This window comes from Cetorhinus maximus, chromosome 29, assembly GCF_964194155.1.
Source record: "Cetorhinus maximus chromosome 29, sCetMax3.hap1.1, whole genome shotgun sequence".
Classification (NCBI taxonomy): Eukaryota; Metazoa; Chordata; class Chondrichthyes; order Lamniformes; family Cetorhinidae; genus Cetorhinus; species Cetorhinus maximus.
Genome location: NC_135907.1, coordinates 20417272 through 20439869, shown reverse-complemented (window position 1 = coordinate 20439869; position 22598 = coordinate 20417272). Strand labels below are relative to the sequence as shown.

General features: G+C 41.9%; 1 protein-coding gene across 1 annotated transcript in view; it reads right to left on the bottom strand.

The window, feature by feature from the left end:
- LOC144669513 (kinesin-like protein KIF18B) overlaps positions 1-22598 on the bottom strand; it is an 81619-nt gene that overhangs the window by 31644 nt on the left and 27377 nt on the right. Inside the window, exons 4-9 of the mRNA XM_078531981.1 lie at positions 22293-22397; positions 18439-18549; positions 17604-17801; positions 15451-15627; positions 14164-14238; positions 6704-6810 (exon numbers count right to left, since the gene is read on the bottom strand). Coding sequence (XP_078388107.1) covers positions 6704-6810; positions 14164-14238; positions 15451-15627; positions 17604-17801; positions 18439-18549; positions 22293-22397 — 773 coding nt within the window. The remainder of the gene's footprint in view (positions 1-6703; positions 6811-14163; positions 14239-15450; positions 15628-17603; positions 17802-18438; positions 18550-22292; positions 22398-22598) is intronic.

The following is a 22598-nucleotide window of genomic DNA, read 5'->3' as shown; positions in this document are numbered from 1 at the left end:
CCCAATCACAATTCACCTGCATTACAACTGGGGGGCAGGGAGCGATCAATTTAATGTACATAACCTTCCTCACACAAGCTGCAAGCACTGACCTTAGCTGGACCATTGCTTCTCCGCAACAAGGAAATAACTTATTTCGGGTCACTTTTGTACATATACTGAAAAGAGCTTTGTCTACTTATCCTAAAGTGGTTCATCAACGAACAACTACTGAGGTAATAAAAAGAGAGGCAAGGAGCATGTTACATATGATAAAGAAAGACTTGAATCTATATTCACATCTCAAAGCACTTTATAAACAATAAATTACTTTTGAAGTGCAGTCAGATTGTATGCTGCAAGGTACCAGTTAATAAGATAAATCACCAGTTAATCTGTTTTGAATGAGGGATAAACATCGGTCAGGACAACACGAGTAGTTCCTGATCTTCTTTGAATAAAGCCACAGAATCATTAACTTCCACTTGAACTGGCAGACTAGTATTTTGGTTAAACCAAGCCCAAAACCTCCAAGTGCGCAGCACCCCTTCCGCACTGGGCATAATTCAGATCAGTGCACAGAATGAAATAGCCTTACTGCGAAGAAATTAGGTACTACCTCAAATGAATGTTTGCAATTTTTTCTTATCATCCTTATGTGGTTATTATAGGCATGACAAATTGGTCTAGCGCAATTGGCCTCAGCAATGTCAAGCTGGAATAGAGCGGGGAAGGAGAAGGGAGGAGCTAGGGAGTGGGGGGAGAGAGAGAGAGAGAGATGATCTGCATCTGTAGACAGATCAATGACCCCTCATAGTTAAATAGCCTAACATTTACTGTTGAAATTCACACAAGAAGAAAAATTAAAGCAGTAACTGTAGGAGAACATTGAACACAACTCTGGGAGGGAATAAATCACACCTATTTAAATGTACAATACTGGCTTTTTCAAAGCAAAATTATAATTACGGAACAGCACGATACAGCTTTAAATCTTAACAATCTGTTGTAAATGAAATTCTTGCTACAGTTTCTCGTTAGCAGCAAAACCTGCAGCTTAAATTGATGTTCTGACATCATGAGGAACATGAATTATCAGTCATTAGGCACTGGAGGACTCAACTGTTAAATTGCTTTCATAGGCCATTAGAACAATTACACAACCCTGGACTCAGTCAACACACTCAGTTCATCCCCAGATGACATGCCAATTGTAATTGTGCTAAAAATCAGAAGACCAAGGAGACAATTATCTCAGCTACACAAATTCTTCAACACCTCCCCAGGCCATTTACAGCAGTGGTATTGGAGGGAACCAGGGAGATGTCTGCAGTCACTTTCCCATGCTCTCAGTCAATATCATGGGCACATGGGACAAAAGCTGACAAAGGTAAACAACATTTAAAAAACATGGGAGCTGCAAAGTTCCCTCTCAAGAATGCATCAATACTATAACTGTAGCACCTGTGCAAAGCAACCAAAGCTGCAGATAGTGTAGATGCACCTGAAGTCAGGGCCTAACCTGGTGCCGAAGAGAAATGCCCAGGCAAATACAAAACACTCTGCAGCAATGTTAAACTTGTCAACATATCCTTAACAACCAAGACTACAAACATTTGGAATGCCCAAGGCAGACTTTAGCTTTATATTTCCAATTGCCACCTGGCAACAGGACAGAGTGAAGAAAGATCAAGATTAGGTGATTCATTAATAAGTGACTTTATTTCAAACTCTCAAAGAAATTATTGGCACCAATTATAATAATTCCACCTGTCTAATTGCAACCCCTTCAGGGGTTCTAATGCCATTCCCATCTCTAAAATCAATCTCCTTAACATTCTGCAGGGGGAAATAACTACTTTACCTGGGAAATCTACTGAAACATCCTTTACAAACCTCAGACAACCAGAGTGCAGTTACCTTTAGCACATGCCTGCTCCCTCAGCGACCAGAGGGTTAATGCTTGGGAAGTCAACACCTATCAAATTGTTCAATGCACAAAACAAATAGGAAGCCTCACAATATGACTGCCAACCCATCAGAACTAACAACCTCCATAAAAGGGCAGCCAAGGACAGCAAAGTTTATCCCCCTCCCTTTCCACAACAGCATCAACACTTCTCTCTCACCATCTTTCATGCTGTTTACAGTCTTGTCTTAGAAACATTCAACTGAAAGGTCCTTATGAATTAAGAAGACAGGGACCACAGTAGCCTTAGGAATTGTGGTCTTGAGGAATCAAGACTACAGAGGCTGTTGAGTGGTTGTTTGAAATTCCGACAGTTTCCCTGCACATACTATCTTGTTCAATACACTGTATAAATATGGGGTGGGGGCGGGGCAGAGGAAATGTATCCAATGTTCCTCGTTCTTTTAGGCCATTGAAAGGTTTACCAGGAAATATTGAAATAACGGAGGCCTTTGCTTTTTGATCGTTGTAAATGGATTTAATGCACATTTTCATTGCCATCTGCCTTCAGCCATCACCCTCCCCCGTATGACAAATATGCAAGAAAGTGCTTGAAGACAAAACTAAGTGCTGTCTAACTCTAGTATACAAAGAACACGTAAAAAGAATGCGTTCCTCAGCTCAAACAGCAGACCGCATTAAAAGGTTATAAACTGCATTGTCATAGAGTATATTTTCTGCAGCTCACAGCAAAAGCACCTCAGCTGAAAGGCAAGTAATCTACCTGAACAAATTCAATATGCACACCCAAAATGTCCTTTCTCTCTAAAGAGATTGAATATGCCATTGCCCATTCATCTGCACGTTCTATGAAAACTAACAGAGTTAAAAAAGGAGATAATCTCTTACTTGGTTTGAGTGTTGTGTTTAAAAACATCAGTCAGGACAGCCTATGGCTTGGAGGGGAACTTGCAGGGGTAGGATTCCCATGCACCTGTTGCTCTTGTCCTTCTAGGTGGTAGAGGTTGCGAAGCCCGCTTTATGCAAGGCCTGGAAGAATTTATTCTATGTGGTCATGGCTATGCCAGTGCCTGCCTCAAGTATCAGCTACTCACCCTACTCTCTCCATCTATGGTTCAATGGTTAAATAGATGATGTGTTACAGAGCTATTCATGCCTGGATTGTGCCAGTATTAAACACCCGTCTCTGACTACTTTAATGCTGGCTGCTGGTAGGGCATTTGAACTGACAGCTCCCAAAGCAATCCCAATGTAAACCTACTGGATTCATGAAGGCTGACACGAAGAAACAACTATTTTCACTGAAGGTAATCCAGGATGATTGTATTCAGGATTAGCTCTGGCTGGTAAGCAACAAAGGGGTCACAGGCTTGGCTTCAGTGGTGTCAGGCTTAAAATGCATACAATCAAAAAAGCAGGGCAATTACAGTCTAACTACACCACACAATGGCCGAATGGCCATTTGAATTAAACGCACCAACAAAAATGAAACTGCACTTCAGTGGCCATCATCACCTTCAGAAGACAGCAAGAGTGGTGTGGGGAAAAAACAATATGGATTAAAAAACAACCATAATCTTTGACTTCCATTAAATAAAAATGCAAAGTATTAAATTACAAGAAGCAAGTCTATTTGAATACAAGACAATCCTGATAGGTTTCGGTTTCAATTATCCATGTCATTCACTGCAGGAACCTGTGCAACAGTCTGTTGCAGTATTACCAGCTTTAAAAAGAGGTATTTTTACATGATAAAAGCAAAATACTGTGGACGCTGGAAATCTGAAACGAAAACAGAAAATGCTGGAAAAACTCAGCAGGTCTGACAGCATCTGTGGAGAGAAATAAAAAACCAGAGTTAACGTTTTGAGTCCTTATGACTCTTCTTCAGAGCTATAGAGAAGTAAGAATGTGATGAAATTTATACTGTTTAAGGAGGGTGGAGCAGGTGAAACTGGTTAGAAGGCCAGTGATAGGTGGAGGCAAAGGAGAGATTGCCTGAGATGTCATGGACAAAAGGGTGTTAATAGCTAAAGGAGATGGTGACATTAAGGTCAGAAAGCAGAATGTGATAATAGCAGAGCAAGGGTAAGCACTCTGGAAAGAACAACATGAACAAGTGACAGATGGCCCTTGTGGGGGTGGGGGGAGGGGACGATAGTGGGGGAAAAAAGATTGAAAATAGGATAAAAGGTGCAGATAAAACAATGAATAAAAATGTAAATAAAAATAAAAATCAGTGGATAAAAAATGAAAATGAAAATGAATATTGAAAAATGGGAGAAAAAAAAGGGGGTGAGGATGGAGGAGAGGGTTCATGGTCTGAAATTGTTGAACTCAATGATAAGTCTAGAAGGCTATAAAGTGCCTAATCAGAAGATGAGGTGCTGCTCCTCCAGTTTGCATTGGGCTTCACTGGAACATTGCAGCAGGCCAAGGATGGACATGTGGGCATGAGAGCAGGATGGGGTGTTGAAATGGCAAGCGACAGGGAGGTCTGGGTAATGCTAGCGGACAGACCCTAACCAAACGCAGACTGGGTGACCGCTTTGCGGGACACCTTTGGTCTGTCTGCAAGCATGATCCATACCTTCCTCTCACTTGCCATTTCAACACCCCATCCTGCTCTCATGCCCACATATCCGTTCTTGGCCTGCTGCAATGTTTCAGTGTAGCCCAACGCAAACTGGAGGAACAGCACTTCACCTTCCGATTAGGCACTTTGCAGCCTTCCGGACTTATCATTGAGTTCAACAACTTCAGATCATGAACTCTCTCCCCCATCCTCACCCCCTTTTTATCTCCCATTTTTCAATATTCATTTTCATTTTTATTTTTTATCCACCGATGTTTATTTATTTTCATTTTTATTCATTTTTTTATCCCCACCTTTTGTCCTATTTTCAATCTTTTTTTCCACCACCGTCTCCTCCCCCCACCCCCACAAGGGCCATCTGTCACTTGTTCATGTTGTTCTTTTCAGAGTCCTTACCCTTGCCCTGCTATTATCACATTCTGCTTTCTGACCTTAATGTCACCATCAGCATCTCCTTTAGCTATTAACACCCTTTTGTCCATGACATCTCAGGCAATCTCTCCTTTGCCTCCACCTATCACTGGCCTTCTATCCAGCCTCACCTGCCCCACCCTCCTTAAACAGCATAAATTTCATTACATTTTTACTTCTCTTTAGCTCTGAAGAAGAGTCATAAGGACTTGAAACGTTAATTCTGTTTTTTTCTCTCCACAGATGCTGTCCGACCTGCTGAGTTTTTCCAACATTTTCAGTTTTTGTTGCATTTTCACATCATACAGGAGACTATCCTAGCTGCTTATACTCAAGGTGGTAGATTATTAAGGTGTCCTCAACAAACTCAGGTGTTTCTCTAGAGCAAAAATAGCATTCTTTTACCTCTAACCACAAAGACCATCTTTTATTTTCTTCCCTGATTTTAATTCAGCTTAGGTGCTGATGAACAGTCACACCCCAAATACGTTTAGGCCATCATTCCTTTTAAGACAACTGAAATAGTCTCAATTTCCCAAATTCATTTTTTTCCTTTTTGCCTTACTTAAATGTATTCAAAATCCTGATCTGCACAAGGGCCGTGCAGTTTCATTTGTTTCAATGGGACTGAATTCCATGTAGAAAAAAGAATATGTAAACACTAAAACCCAGAAATAAAAGCAGAAATTGCTGAAAATATGTAATGGCTCAAATAGTGGAAGTTTTCAAAGAGGCAAAAATTGTAATTTTAACCCACCTTTTCTTTTTACAGATGGAACTGTAATTTCCAGAAACTTATCCACACTATTTTCAATTTCCTTCAGTTCCAGTGCACAATTTAACATTTTTGCTGTACTAAAGAGGTTTGAAATGCTAAAAATGTCTAATTATTAATAGCTTTTTAAAAATTGTTGCAGTGATTTATAGGTGTTTCTGCTGCTAGAGTTTTGAAACAACCTCTTCTAATGCATGAGTTCAGAGATCCAAAATTCAGTTAATAGCATTAGGAAGACAGGTTTCCAAAGGGGGCAATTTCTTATATAATCAAGTGTTTTCTTGCCAAATAAGAGAATGCACTCAACTGGAATCAAACATGCCTCTAAAATTTAATTGACAATAGAACTTCTGTTTCTTCTTCTCCTGTTGATTGAAATATCATTAAATGTCAAGGTTGACAGCAAATAAAGTATTTCAACCAACGGCGGTTAACAATTTAAATAAGACACTCCATCTGAATGCAAGTATGAGGGGAGGGGAGGAAATTAAACTCAAACATTCAGAGAACTGAATAACGATAGTTGAAAGTTTTGGTTGGTCCTTGGGGGTGTAGCCGTAATATGAATGGATTACTGGTTCACTGTTAACTTAAGTGTAGCTTGTATTAAACTGCAGTTATCACAACAATTTTGGTTCCAGGATGGAATTGATGTGAATGGTTGGTCTAATTGGAGTTTAATACAGACAATATTACGCACAGAGATGTAAGTTATATTTTTGCTGAACAGGGAGAGCAGACATCTAGCACAATGAAGTTATCAGATCACAAGTGTGAAATCTGATAGAATGGTGTCTTCTTTATAATATGAATTCTAATTGCCAAAAGTGAAGTTTTGCAGATTGTCACCTCTATAGTAAATAAATAAACCCAACTGGTGTTTGGAATTACTGATGCAGTAGCTTGCTTGCGCATGCATTTACTGTGAAGCATATATTTTCTTTATAAAAAAGAATCTATTCTATAGTTGTCTGACACTGGTGCAATGAATGAGTGAAATTAGGTACCCTACCGCTGCTGCTGACTGGATGGCTTTGTCAGGGTTGGACTACGATCAATTTTGGAGATGGTACACTTTGCTTCCTCGTAGGCCTTCAGCTTGTCTTTCAGTTGTGTGACCTGAGGATAAATAAGATTCCAAAGGAGTCAGTTATTGTCCATTTAACTGAGTTAGGCTGTGGCTAATCACACAGGAATTTGTTACTACCCAAGGGCTGTAAGGCCATGCTCTAAACAGAATTCCATAGAGGGCAGCCACACACAAACCCTCCCTCTCCCCTTCCCTCAGGCACACCCAAGACTGAGGTTTCTCAACTCAAAAGAATATAATAAAAGACAGCAGCACTGATGAGTGGAATATCTCATTTGAAATTGATGATTGGGCTTAATTTTAATGCTGAACATTACGAAAGAGGAAAGATACTTGCAATCTGTTTGGCCCAACAAAATATGGAAACATATTGCAGCAGAGATAATCACCATTTATCTGGTAAAGGCAGTTCCACTGAGGACCATTTTGTGCAGTCTCACAGACCGAAAAGTGTTTTCCTTCTGTTGCCTGTGTGTTACTGTAGTTAGTATCAGAACATGATGCTAATGCATATGTGCTCAAGTGTAGTATCAACTCTGTTTGTAGTTAATGCAAACTTGAAAGATAATTTATGACAATAAGCATGTTCTTTCCATCTTAATTCTACAGAAATTTCTAGATACAACACATCCATTGTAAATTAGCGCACATTAAATGCAAAAAATTAATTGCAAGTCAAATCATAGGCTTCAAATTCCATAAAAAGGGATCAATAATTAGGACTGAACACACGCAATAAGGAGGGAGTATTTTATTAGTTTACAAGCCCTTTAGGACAATTATTTCTAATATTAAGTGTACTGTAGTTAACCAGCACATTCATGAAATCACCTTTAACAGAAGACAGAAAGTAGAAAACACACCTCTCCCAGCAAAGCGCCCTAAAGCCTAAAACTTAATTGCATCTATTCATCTGGACCAAAGGTTAAACAGAACAGATTTTTACATAGCTTTTCCCAGATGGGGAGCTGGAAGCCTACTAGAAACATTTAAAAAATCTTCAAATGTGATCCTGTTTTAAGTAAAAAAAAATCAAGACATTCAGAAAGACCTACAAGTTAAGCAACGTGCTGCTCATAGGAAGCCAAGATATAGCACCATAAACTCAACAGATCCTACACAGGGTCTGTATGAATAACACACTTTACAACTTGTACTGAGATAGTTGGAACACCAGAGTGAAAACACATTAGTCTCTAGCTAGAAAAGAGCACGGTAAACCCATTATAACCTATAGGACAGTCACAATGCAGTATCATAAATCCTTTGCATTCTGCACTAGGATGGTCAGAATTGATCACCATAAATGCATTAAGATACAGTAAGAAAAAGACACGTCTCTGAAATGTACAAATACACAAATCTGAACAAAGACTTTTCTATTTGGGAAACAGCAATAGGAGTGCCCAGCTGCTAATGAAGAGAAGAACAGATATGTCAGGAGAGGGAGAAACATCTTCATGGCATATGGGGAAAACAAATGAAAAAAAACTTAAAGCAAGCTTGCGCTAGGACAATTCCCTTTCATTAGAGCAGGTTTCCTGAAATGGTAGGCATTTCAAAGACAACAACTATTTTTATATTAATGCTAAATTAGCAGAGACCTGCAAAACATTTCCAGTGAAATTAATATCTTTATCTGTAACCATACTTTAAACCCATCCCTCCCATGCCATGCTCTCTTCCATTCCACACTCTCCCGCCCATGCTGTCTGCTCCCCTACACACATGTCAACACCCTCAGTCCCATGCCTTTTTCTCTCCCTCACCGATACAATCTCTCTCTCCTCCCCAGAGCCTACTAACCGAGGCCAGGGGTCAGTAAACGAAAGAGAGGGACAAGGAAACAAAAAGTTACATGAGAGCCTGAAGTCTACTGACTATTAGAAAATTATGCAGAATTACATCATAGTCTCAAATTTCACAGATAAAATGGTAGGTTTTATTTTGTAGTGAATTGTCCTGTGAATACAACCAAATCCCTTGTTTGCTTTCAACAGAGCTACAAGGCATTGGTCATGAATCTTCAAATTATTACACACTATAACAGACCAATTTTCTTCTTTCATGGGTGCATTCATTTTTGTTCCATGTAGGATATGTGTTTATTTAGCATTGGATAGGTCCACATGTACAACACCACATTTTTACCATGTAGGGGTCCATTTACGCATCAAAATTTGATGGCAGTAGTTCAGAATCATCCACAGTCCTAATGCTCTTATTATTTGAATAATCTTCAAATTTTCATTCACCAGCAACATGTAGGTCAGTCATCAAGATAATGAAGAGCAAAGGTTCTAACAACAATCTCTGTGGGAGGCTATATAAATGCTGTCTCCAAGCAGATTACATTTGCAGTTCATGTACATCACAGCTAATTCTTAATATAATGCGCAGATTACAATTCTACCTTGCTAGAGTAACCTCTACCTTGTAACCTCTTGGCGACATGTGATTTTGTTCTTATAAAAGATCTTGGTTAGGCTTCACGTTGGAATACTGTCTCCAGTTTGATCCCCTCACATTGTGTGCAACACTGAGGCTTTGGAAAGGGTACAGAGAAGGGCCACATGCTTAATTCATTATTTAAAATACCCTAGTTACCTAGAGAGGGTCAAAGAAACAGGCCTTCATATATTAGAGAAACACAGATGTGCAGCAATTTGATTGAAAGGATTTGTATTTATATAGCGCCTTTCAAGGCCACAGACATGAAGTGCTTTACAGTCAACACAGTACTTTTAATGTATACACTTTTGTAAACTTACAAGTTAAGTCACAGCAGAACTAGGTCAGACTTATTCTTTGTAAGAGAATAGAGCACCTGCAGAAAAGGTTCCTGACTTATGCAGTGAATGGGTGGAATTTTGTCAGATTTGCACTAGGTGCAGTAGAGTGCGGGTAAAACAACGTTTTACCCGCCGGCCGCAATGGCAGGTTTTCACGCTGTATCGTCCCAAACCCGCCACATTATTTATGCACTCCCAGGGCACACCACGTTTCCATGGCGAGCGGGCACCATCATCCTGCTGCTGCATCATGCCAGGCACCATATCTAAAGTACAGCCACAAGCACACACCTCAGTGCTTCCAGGCCACCATTGCTGCACGGAAGACATGGCCCTGAAACTGAAGACGACTGCAGCCCCCAGGTTCAGTGACGCATCCCTCAAGCGCCTTTTGGATGCCGTGGAGGCCTGCCGGGATGTCCTCTACCCCGGCTCTGGCTGCAGGATGGGCAGCAACAGCACTAACCCAGCTTGGAAGACGATGCCAGCGGTGGTCAGAGCCAATGCCCTTCAAAAGCGGAAAGCCACTCAGTGCCACAAGGGGATGAATAATCTCCTCCGTTCCGCCAGGGTAAATCACTCTTCTTATCACTTTCACCTCACAAACTCACAATCCCATCACACATTCACAGTGATCTCACTCGCTGCCAGTTCAAGGGACATCACCATTCACTCTCTCACACGCACCGTCATTGTCCTCACCCAGTCCATGGGGCCACTCACCACCCACACAAGACCAGACATACTTATCATCTGGCCTGGCAGACGTCTTTACACTTTCTCCATCTCTATTCATGCAGAAAAAGCTGGCACACAAGAGGGAGAGGTCGCTGACCAGTGGCAGAATGCCCGAAATAAAGGTCCTCACAGGCTTTCAAAACAGAGCCATCCAGCTGGCTGGTGATGACTGGGACCGCTCCTGTGCTGACAGTGAGGTTGGTGCTGCTCTACTAAGTGAGGGTTCAAGCAGTGCAACATACATCAGACGACCATGCTGTGAGTAATGTATCCTGTTTCACAGGCCACTGCCATGCATCAATTATCTCTCCTTGCTTCCACAGGCACATCTGGGAAACAGCCGATGGAATCCATAACCCAGGGCTCCAATCAAGCCCCGAAGAAACCTCTGAAGAGGAATCTGGAGGCACCCTCCTTGAAATCCCGTCACAGCGCTCACCTACACCTTCCACCAGCGCAGAGACACACACTTCAGTGGGACCTAGCTTTAGAATAGCTTCGGGATCACAATCTGGTGAGCACATTGAGCTGTCTGATCCACATCAGGCAGCGGCAGGGGCCTCCCTGGTGTTTGGCACTGGCACTCGGAGGACTGCTGGTGGCCAGGAATTTGCTGAGTCCCGAGTCAGATGGCAAGCGTCTGGACTCAGTCATGTCACAGTTGCTGGAGCTGCAAAGGCAGGCTCGGGAACATCAGGAAGAGATGTTCTCTGCATTCCTCAGACTGCAAGGCATGATGGAGGGGTCTGCCCACCTTCACTCTGAGGTAATAGCGCAGGCATGCCAACGCACCAAGGTCAACATTGGTAGGATGGCGGCCACCATGGAGACCTTGGTCCAGGATGTCGCTCCTGAACTGCTGCACCGTCTCAACTCCATAGCTGATGCCATAGTTGGCCTCCACAATGTATACGTCAGAGGGGTGCCAGGCAGCTTGATCTCACTCCAACTACCCCCTGCTCTTCAAGTAGTCAGCCTGGGGCCTCCGGGCACCCATAGGGATAAGGGTCAGCAGGTGCACACTCCGGGCCCATCCATCCACTCCGATGTGACTCCGAGAGTGTCCAGCCCATTCAATTCCCCTCTTCCTGTGACATCAGCAGCTCCAGCTCCAGAGGACGAGGAGGATGCCACTGCCAAACAGCAGGACCCCAAAAGCAGGTCCAGAGGGTGCCCAGCAAGGTCATCACAGACTGGGCGCTGCAGTCAGCAGGCTGCCTCCGCCTCCGCTGTTGACGTCCAGGGAGCACCAAGGCGTAGCGGCAAGGTTAGGAAAGTTAAGGAGAATTAGTTGCACAGCCTGGTTCCGGGTGTTAACCACTTGTGCACACTGTTCACTATTGTCAATAAACTCCCAAGAATGCCTCCCTGACTATAGCTCCTTGTTCTGATGAGCGGTGTTCTTGTCACTCAGATGTGAAACCTTTCTGCACAAGATAAAGGTAGGTATCTCAGTCCAGCTACTCAGGATGAAAGAGAGGGACATGTGGTTAGCATAGGTGTACTAAGAATCTGTCCTGGTTAAGTGTGAAGGCCCGTTAACGATTCCCGGAGTGTGCTGGCCACCACTTGGATGGCCAGAGATTAGTGCGTTGCATGGCTACCAGAAACCCCAACACTTCCACCCCAGTCCACCTGACTGATTAGCGGCAGATTTGCCCACTGGACTGCATGTTGTGCTCTCAGCTCAGGCATTCTCCTAACCCTCGCTGCAAGGCTGCACTGTTAGCTTGAACCATGGGGGAGACTAGTCCAAACCAGGATGCTGACAGTGCAAAGGGGTGTGAGCACCTCCAGCAGTGACTGCTCCATGGCCAGCTTTAGCGAGGAGATTGTACAACGTGTGCAGTCATCCAACTGTTCTGCCATCCACTAAAGGGCTCATGACTTTGCAGTCTATGCCAGGGCGAGGGGAGGTGGTGAAAAGCTTTGGAGCACTTGGTAGCACTTTGATGCCTCTGCATTGCTTGAGTGGGCAGATAAACTAGAAGCCCAACTCTAATCATATCAATGTGGCTGCGCCTGAACTGTCTCAGTTGCAGAGGAATGGTCAATTTATACAGGTTTCCTTAATGTGTGGCCACTTCCCTCACCCACCCTAACCCCCCACCCTGAATGCTTGTGTGCTATATTCAAACAGCAGGCATTTGGCCCCCACCTCCCCTCCACAAGTCGTCTCAACAGCAGGGGTGTGCTTGCCCCCCACAAGTCACATCAGTGGCAGGGTTTCGCTTGCACCCATCCTCAAAAGCCACCTCAACGGCAGGGCTGCCCTTGACCCCGACCCCCCAGTGCCCCTCAAGCTTGAAGTCCAACAGGCGACCCTGGCCAGTGCTACACAACATTACTGTGTACTCACCTCCGAGTTCCCCTCAAAGTGCAGGCTGCCAAGTGTACATCATTTATGTGCTGATGTGAAACACATTGGTGTGCTTTCCCGCCGACGTGGACAGATGATCCAGCAAGGTGGGGGAGACAATTCCGGCGGGCTGGCCTGATGACGACATGCTGATGTATGACAATGAGGTTCCCGAAGTCCAATGGTGGGAAACACGGACTGCTGTTGGCGGGCTGAGTGGACGATCGCGAACTGGTTGCATGCTATCGTGAAACCGATCGCGCTATAATGTCCACTCATGTGGCTGATCACGCTCGATGCCAGCAGGCACGGAAAATTCCACCCGTTGATTCACCTTCAAGAGACAGCTGGACCTCTCTAGGGTGGAGACTTAGCAAAAGAGATAGATCCTCTAATATAAATCAAGGTCAATGCAATGTCTTGGGCGAGTAGTGATCATATGAAGGGATTATAGAGGAATTTTCTGATTTATCCCCCTTTATCTACGATTGTAAGCTTGTTTCTCGCCTCTCCCTGGAGATGACAAGTGGATGGTTAGGGGAGTATCTGTATCATGATGTATTAGGCATCATAACCATATTGGGCAAAGTTGTTGGACTACTAGTTCTTCTCATTGACTATACAGCACAGAAGCAAGCCATTTCGTCCAATGGTCTACCTTAGAATTTATGCTTCAAATGAGCCTTCTTGCCAACTCTTCATCCAGGTCCATCAGCATACCCTTCTATTCTTTTCTACCTCATGCACTTATCTAGCTTCCCCTTAAATGCATCTATAACAATTGTCTCAACTACTCCTTGTGGCTGCACATTCCACATTCTTGCCAATCTGGTTCATGAAGTTTCTTCTGAATTCCTTATTGGATTTATTAATGACTATCTTATATTTATAATTTCCAGGTTTGGTCTCCCCACAAGTGGAAATATTTTCTCCCTGTTTTTCTTCTCAACCCTTTCATTATCACCTACCAGGTCATCTTTCAGATTTCTATTTTCTAGAGTAAAGTAGCCCAGTCTGTTCAATCTATCCTGGGAGTTATAGCCACTCAGTTATGGTAATCTGTTTCATTCTCCTGCCATCATTTTTCATCTGATCGTAAAATTCAGGTGGGTAGTACTCATCCGCTCATTTACTAACTTCTTAAAAAATACAGATTAGAAAGACACTATCATATTTCCCAGAAACCATATTGTGTCCCGGATGATGCCTTCTCTAAGTAGTCATATGGGGCACCTCTTATCATTGAGTGCCTTACCCATTGGTGATCAAATTAATGAGGTTATAGTAACTCAGCTCTACCTTAATCACCCTTTTTAAGAGCTGGAACCATATTAGCATCTCTCTAATTGGAGTGAACAGCCCCTAACTCTAGATATGGCAAGTGGCTAGCGGGGGAGATAGATAAAATAATCAGATCCAGAGCCTATTAGATTCTGGACCATTTCATTCACAATAAAATTTAGACCATACAAATAATGTAAAAAAAGGCTTGCCTCTTTCCGGAGTTCCTCACATACGGCTGCATATTTACTTATATGACAGTCCAGGCTCACAACATTACTCTTCAGCTGTAACAGAAACAAATGGAGATCAGTGTCCATGTACCATTGTTTCACCCTCCTAAAACTATTGAGAACTGCAGAAAATCTGTTATTTTTTGCAGAACAGACTTAAATCAGCACCGAGGTCCTTTATCCATATTGGAAAATGATTTCTCGCCCACCCTCTTCGCAGAAAGCTATAGCAAATGTTACAAGTGCGCTGCATAATTAACATCTGAACCTTTTGGGTTGGACTTACCTGAATCATTATACTTCCTTCCTCTTTCAGAGACTAATAAGCCACGTGTCTGTCTGATTTTCAGCAATCTTTTGAGAGCAGGTTAGATACAAATCCTATCAAAGCTGCTGGCTTGCAGTTCTCATATAAAGAATATGATCCCAAACCGCTATTAAAAATTCCAGCCTTCCATGAAACAGATTTGACTTATTCCATTCATTATAAACAAGTGCCCTGAAAATAAGGAGTGGCTTATTCTGCTTTGCATTCGTTAAGTAAATGGATCATAAAGCTAGGCATGCTACACCTTTTTTTTCCCCCCTCTTCAGCACCCAGAGAGCATCAAGTACATCTCAGGTTAGCAGTTAAGCTGATGGGCCTTTACAACGAAGTTCAATCCTGACTTTAAAAAAACATGCCTTGACTGCACCGGCACCATTCCCAATTATGCATTCATGAACCTTCACACAAAAAAAGCCCTGAGGAGTTTGTTGCCTCAATTTTTGTTTCACATTTGCTGTCATTCACTTCCACAGCAACCCCTCAGAACTCAACCAAACGGGTGAACTGCACGAGCCTCAACCAAAAAATGCTCCAGTTGTCCTCCAGGAGGCAAAAAGGAGCAGCTTCCACTTTGCGCTGAGCCGCTCTGCCGAGCAGAATCTTAAACCTGATCTGCGGGAATCAGATACGAGTTGGTGTCCTATGTTTCTGCTGCATAGAGGATTGGGAATACTGTCCCATTCCAGCTTCTTTAAGCTGCCTTCACTTCCTCTCTCAAGTTGGGGCTTGAACCCAGGTCACAATATGAAAGCAGTTTTTCAAAACAGCACAAATTACTTTTGTGGCTCTTTATCATAGTGAAACAATTGCTGTTGCTTTTTCGTAAATATTAGAATTTAAGGACTCATAGAAGATGGAGAAAACAGATAAGTATTGTGCAATTAGACATTTACAACATTATATGAGATTGTATACGAGATAAATGTGAATAAACTTACAGAGGATTTGATATCCTTAGCACGGTTGGCATACTTTAAAGTATTATATGTATCTTCATAACTGATGGCTGAAGGGCTGACAGTAGCAATCATCACTGTACGGCAGTTTCCACCTAATGAGTCCTTAAGGAGTCGGGTCAGCTTGCTATCCCGGTAAGGGATATGGGGCTTTTTAGCCTGAGTACATAGATAAATAAAAGAATACATCATCCATTGAAATTTCAAGCTGAACCCCTCTGCAAAGCAATCCATGCAACATTTAGTCATGTCTTAATAATAATGAAGCACTCGGCATTTGGACAGCATCCTTCCCAAACATATCATGCAGCTGGTCAGGATACCTTCCCTCCAAAGGATTGTTGCACACAGGAGCAGGTTATTTTGGTGTAATAACATTCCTGACCACTCAGAATTGCATCCAAATTCAACTTGATTTGTCACTCTATTAATTTTATGTTTAGTATCAGCTTGTTATAAGTTTAAGAACTTGCATTTATAAAGCTCTTTTCATGATCATGTGACATCCCAGAGCATTTTATAGCTAATGAGGTACTTTTTGACGTGGTCACTGTTGTAATGTGGGAAACCCAGCAGTCAATTTGTGCACAGCAAGCTCCCACAATGAGCATAAAATTATGGCCAAATAATCAGTTTAGTGTTCACTGGTTGAGGATAAAAATTGGCCAGAACACCAAGGAGGATTGTCTGCAATTCCTTAATCTTAAGATTCTCATTCCTGTTTTAAAATCCCTCCATGGTCTCACCCCTCCCTATCTCTGCAATCTCCTCCAGCTCCATAATCCTCTTGAGATATCCGAGCTCCTCCAATTCTGGCCTCTTGAACATCCACAATTTTATTTGCCTCAACTATTGATGTCTTCAGCTGCCTCAGCCGTAAGCCTCTCCCGCCTCTCTATCTCTCTTTCCTCCTTTAAGGTGCTTCTTAAAACCTCTCTCTTTGACCAAGCTCACCTGGCCTAATATCTACTTATATGGCTTTTGCATTATAACGCTCCTGTGAAGCATCCTCAGGCATTCTATTACATTAAAGGTGCTATATAAATACAAATTGTTATATTTAACACCCACATGAAAGGGTAGCCGGAGCCTCACTTTAATGTCTCATCCTAAAGGTGTCAACTCAGTCAGTTTTGTACTGGAGGGTCAGCTTAGATCATGTGCTTAAGTCTCTGAAGTGAAACCTATAAACCTTCCAAAATAGAGGATAAGCAAGTGCTACCAATTTAGTCAAGGTTGACAGTTGAGATTAAGTTTCAATAGTTTTACTTGCCTCTGACACAAGTTTGAAATGCAGACCTGAATTCTAACAGGTCTATCTGACATTTTCCACCCCAACAGGGCTTTTGTCCTTCATGATAATAGTTTTTGCTCTGCATCATCCATAGTCAAAATGGTGGGCAGATGGTCTGATCTTTAGCCAGAGAGTGGTGAATCTATGGAATTCATTGCCACAGAAGGCTGTGGAGGCCAGGTCATTGAGTGTATTTAAGACCGAGATAGATAGGTTCTTGATTGGTAAGGGGATCAAAGGTTATGGGGAGAAGATGGGAGAATGGGGTTGAGAAACTTATCAGCCATGATTGAATGGCGGAGCAGACTCGATGGGCCGATTGGCCTAATTTCTGCTTCTATGTCTTATGGTCTTATCCCAGATACCAGTGTTGCTGCATTTCCACCATCTGCTGGGAGGTACAACAGTAGACCAACGTTCCCCCTCCAATGGGAATATGATACTCTCTGTTGAGTATGTGGAATGGTGGTATAACAGGCAGTGTAGTAATATTGAGGCGAATTATATTCTGCCTTGGTATCTTCATTCATTCAACCAAACAAATTAATAAACCTGCTGGTGAGAGTTACTTTCTCAAGAATGAAGGCGAATATTTGGTAGAACTCCATCATTCCTTGTAACTCTTAAAACAACACAGCCTTCAAGAAAAGGTATTTGACTAACCTGTCACTCTTGGTGGAAGTGACAAGTGCCACACATAATTTTTGCCATAAAGCGCACAGAAGCCATGCGTTTCAATACAGCTTCGATCATTTATGGTGTGTGTTCCAAAAAAGTTAACCAAGATCTGATTTCATGAAAAGTATGCCCCTTCCCTTTAAAAACGAATAATCTGCTGTACCTTGTTGTCTGCCAGTGAATTAATTACGTTTCCTAAAGCAAGCAGTGAGCGGTTTATGTTTGCCCCCTCCCTAAACCGTGCTCCTTGGGCCTTTGTTGCATTGGCACGCTCTGATCCAGCCAAGTCAATCAAGCACATCTTAGCAATCCGCAAATTCTTGCTGATACTGGCAATACGATCTTGTTGCTTCACATAGACCTATTTTGTTTCAAAAAAGAAAGAAAGAAGGAAGCCTCACAAAATATAGTAAACGCCCTGACACATTCAGTCTCTGTTAGTCACGCCAAATACCATCAGTTCTTAGATCTGTTCCTCTACAACACAATGCACTAAAAGTTAACTGTTTATTATTGACTAAGCATTTGTTTCAGGGTTCCCCTACACCTCATTTACAATGTACTTTTCTTGGCTCTTAAGGCGCCCTATCCTCTTCCATGTATCATTCACTGGCTCCTGGCACTACCATCTGAACTTATTATTTAGCACATTAGAGCAGGATTCTCTGCCTTCCCAGCAACTTGGTAAGGCATCAATGGAGAACTCTACAGCATATCCTTGTAGCATGCCACCATGCAGTGTAGCAGCTTGGAACAACTACACATTATAGCATACGTTCCAAGACCATTTGGGTCAACATGCTAGGACAGCAACTCGGGAGGCCTGAATGCTGATAGTAAAATAAATTAGGATCATTTACAACTGGTCTGAGATGAATCAAGCACCCAATTCCACTTGTACTCGTAATGCTACAAATCTTTAAAGATCCTGTGGATGACATGAAGCTTGGAAATATTTTAATAGGACAATGATTTTAGTCCTGACAGTTTTTTTTCACCTGAAAGACAGCATGGGATCGTGAGGATGTGGCGTTTGCGTCAGTTGGATGTTGTGTCCTGTTCAGGTTTCCATTTGCCAACATCTCTAAAAGCTCTTTGGCAGATTTGGGCTGGAGGAACAGAAAAAAGTCCTTAAGACGACAACTTTTTAACTTAGTAAACTGTTTACTTTTGTGAAAGGATACACACAAAAATTTATCAGTGATCAGGTCTGATTTCTAGTGTGTTATTGCTTGTTTGTATGTTGAACAGATGTATAAATATTTAGGTTCAAAAGCTTAACATTATTAGATCTTACAGAATACTCTTCCTCCTCTCTCTGTCATGGGTAACAAACACTGGTATTCTCTTTTAAAGGAATGAGTATGCACTATGAGGAAGTAATTTTAATTCTAAGTTGCTACCCCTTCATGCCTCAGGCATAGATTTATTAATAAACTGTCAATGTCCCAGCATTATGCTATTAACAGCTTTCAATACTTCAAAGCACCCTGTCAAAGTGTTGGAGATTTTGCCCACTCCTCCCCTTCTCATTTGGTCACCAGTATAAAAAGGACTTGCATGGTATTTTATGACCACTGGACATCTCAAAGCGTTTTACAGCCAATTATGCACTTTATTAAAGTGTAGTCAGTGTTGTGATGTATGAAACGTAGCAGCCAATATGTGCACAGTGAAGTCCCACAAACTGTAATGTGATAATGACCAGATAATCTGCTTTTGTGATATTGATTGAGGGATAAATATTGGCCAAGACACCAGGGATAACTCCCCTGCTCTTCCACAAAATAGTGCCATAGGGTCTTTTACATACATCATAGGAGATTGGGCCTCAGTTTAACATCATATTCAAAAAATGACACTTCCAACAATGCAATATTCCCTCAGTACTGCACTGGAGTGTCAGGTTTGATTTTTGCTCAAGCCCTGGAATGGGACTTGAACAAGCAACCTTGTGACTCAGAGGCTACCAACTAAGCCACAGCTAACACTATTCATTCCATTTCAGAAAGTATGCAGGCTATCTCCTATGGTGTTGCTTAGGATTCAACTGGATAGCGTTTTGTCTGCATTCTTCTATAGTTTATCTGCTACCTGCAGTCATGCCCTCACCAAACTCAACTTGAGCACAAGACCCATTTCCAACAACTTTAGTTCCAATTCCCACTAATTGCAACCACCCAATTTCCTTTCTAGATCCTCATGCTAGCTGATATTCCAAATAGTTTCCACTCCTCAGCTACTCTCCCCCACTTTTCTAAACAACCTTCCTCAAAAAATCCACCCTCCAAAACTACCTCACCTTCACCTCCATTTGGCCCTAAAGTCCTTGAAAGTGTCATCACTCTCAAATCCATGTTCACCTTTCCTGCAACTCCATGTCCACCTTTCCTGCAACTCCATGTTTGAACCTCTCTAATCAGGTCTTTGCCCTTGCCAAAGCTCTGAAACAGCATCCTCTGTGACAGTGCATATGGTGAATTTATCCTCATCAACCACTGCATCTTTGGCACAGTTGATCAAACCATCCTTTTCCAACAGTTCTTCATTGTCCAACTCAATTGGACCTCCCTTACTTGGATTAAATCTTACCTATTTGATTGTAGCCATACCATCGCCAGCAATATGTTCTCTTCCTATCCCTTCCTCTGCTGCCATTGTGGCATCATCCAAAGCCATGCGTATGTACATTGACAACAGCCAGCTCAACCTCTTCATATCTCTCAACTGCTTCTGAGTTTTCAGACTATTTGTTTGACATCCTGTCCTGGATGAGCCAAAATTTCCTCTATTTAAATACTGGGTAGATAAAAATTGTTGTTTTTCACCCTGATCTAAAACTTCATTCCATCTCCTTCCCCAGGCATTGCCTTAGAGTAAAGTTGATTACTTGTAATCTGTTAGATTTATGTAAGATTCTACCATGTACTGACTTTAACCAGAGGTAACATTGGGCATTTTTATAATCCATTATCTCAAATACAGGTTTGAGTATGAGGAAATACTGAAAATGTCTAGATTAATACCTGTATTAAATCAGGTCAATGACATAAAACACAATCTCTTAGAATGGGTTAAGCTTGAAGTTCTAATTAACTCATGAGACATTGGTTCAATCAAAAGGCCATGTACATGTCGTGAATAAGCAGCTGACATAAATCTCTCAGACCTATTCTAAGACAAGCAATAATTAAGCAGTTGACTAAAGACTTACATGCCTGGGACAGCTGGCTGGGTTTGGATGCTGTCTCCTGTTCTCCCAAAGTGACAAATATCATAAGCTTTTCCCCCTTTGAATATTAATTTCATTTCCCATATATGGTCACATTTGTGACTTTCACAATTCACTTAAGTCATCAAATTTAGCTTGTAACCCTTAGGTCATTGAGTGTAACTTCATTGGGTAACTTATGGCCCTTAACGTTTCAGATTGCTGAACACACATCCATAGCAGCCATATCCTTAACAATAACCTAATTCATCATCCAACCTTTATTGCAAATGGGACTTGTTGCAGTTTACACTGGAGTCCATTCAGTAATTAACATTCTTTTACCACATTCCTCCTAGCTATGCCAAGAGCCTATCTGGAATATCTATGCATCTTTCTGAAGTGTTTTCTCACGAAACTATTGTCTATTTCAATATTATATAATGTCAACCTGCCTTTTCAGTTTGATAATTATACATGCCTATCTTTACAAGCCTCAAGCCAAACTTCCCATTCCATATACTTCCCCATACCTTGAACACTGGCTCCCTCTGCCTTGGCCCGAATGCTAATTAAATCCTCACCCATTTGCTTTTGCCGCCTCCTGATTTGACTATTTCAGTGCTCTCCTGCCCAGCCTCCATGCTCCATAAACTTCAGCTCATCCACAACTTTGATCCCCGTAACCTACCTTGAACCAAGACACACTCACCCTTTACCGCGTTTGTACTGATTAACATACATTCATTCCTGGTCCATCAATGCCTCTAATTTGGAATTCACATACACATACCTAGATCCAACCATGGTCGCAGCCCTCCCTATTTCTATAACCTCCTGAAATGTTAAAACATTTACCCCTTCCCCCAGAACTATGTTCCTCTCTGGCTTCTTAAGCATGCATCTCCTTCCTCTTCGGTCCAGTTTTGACAGTCATGTCATCGGCTGTGGAGGTTCCACACTGCAAATTCCCTCCCTAACTCTCTGTGATCCTACTTAAAACTTATATACAATGTGCAGCATCTAAGCATCTGGATTGTCTGGACCATTATATTGCACATCCTGCACAACTCCTACCAGAATAGCGGCTCTTAATGCCAGGCGGTGAGAAGAAAATGGCAATTAATTCATACCAAAAATCTAAAAAATACAACACACAAATAAATGAAATACCATTTATCTAATATCTGTCTGTTTGTCCTACAGCCCTCAAAACCACTGAAAACAGATTGGCTGTGTTCTAATTAAATGGCAGAACAGAATTGAAAGGCTGATCAGCCTACTCCCACTTCTTATATTCAAATATTTACAAAGTAATACCTTGCAGCACAGAAACAGGCCCATCCTAGTGTATAGTTAATAGCTTCAAAGAATGTAAAAACAACCAATAATTCACCATATAATGAAGAATCTTGGAACATATTTTTTGAACATGGCTAAACTTTGCATGCAAGTTTTCTGATGCTCCAAAAACCATCCTTACCACTTAAAGAGTGAGCCTCTTATAAATTATATTTTCCCTTAATTATCAATACATGTTAAATATGGTTTGTCGATACTTATATTGATAACATCCAACAGCAGTGCAATGATAAAAAGCAGCAGGGTACTTGTCAACATCACAGTGACTGTGAGTCTTACCTGATGAAAGCTTAGTCTCTGGACAACTGTTCCTTTCTGAGGATCCTCTCTTACAGCCAGTGAGCCTTTAGGTTCAAGCAGGTCTTGAATCTGTTCATTGTACACCTGGCAAAAAGGAGAAAAATAACAAATAAAATTAATACCAAATGGTTCAGGAGCAAAGGCCATTGCTTCTCATCGCACTGAGCTACACGAATCAGCCAGACTCTTATTTTGATTCTTGCTCAGCATCAAATCAGCTGATCTCAGCCAGAGGGACCATGGGTAACCACAACGGACTCAAACTTTTAATGTAATAAATAGTAG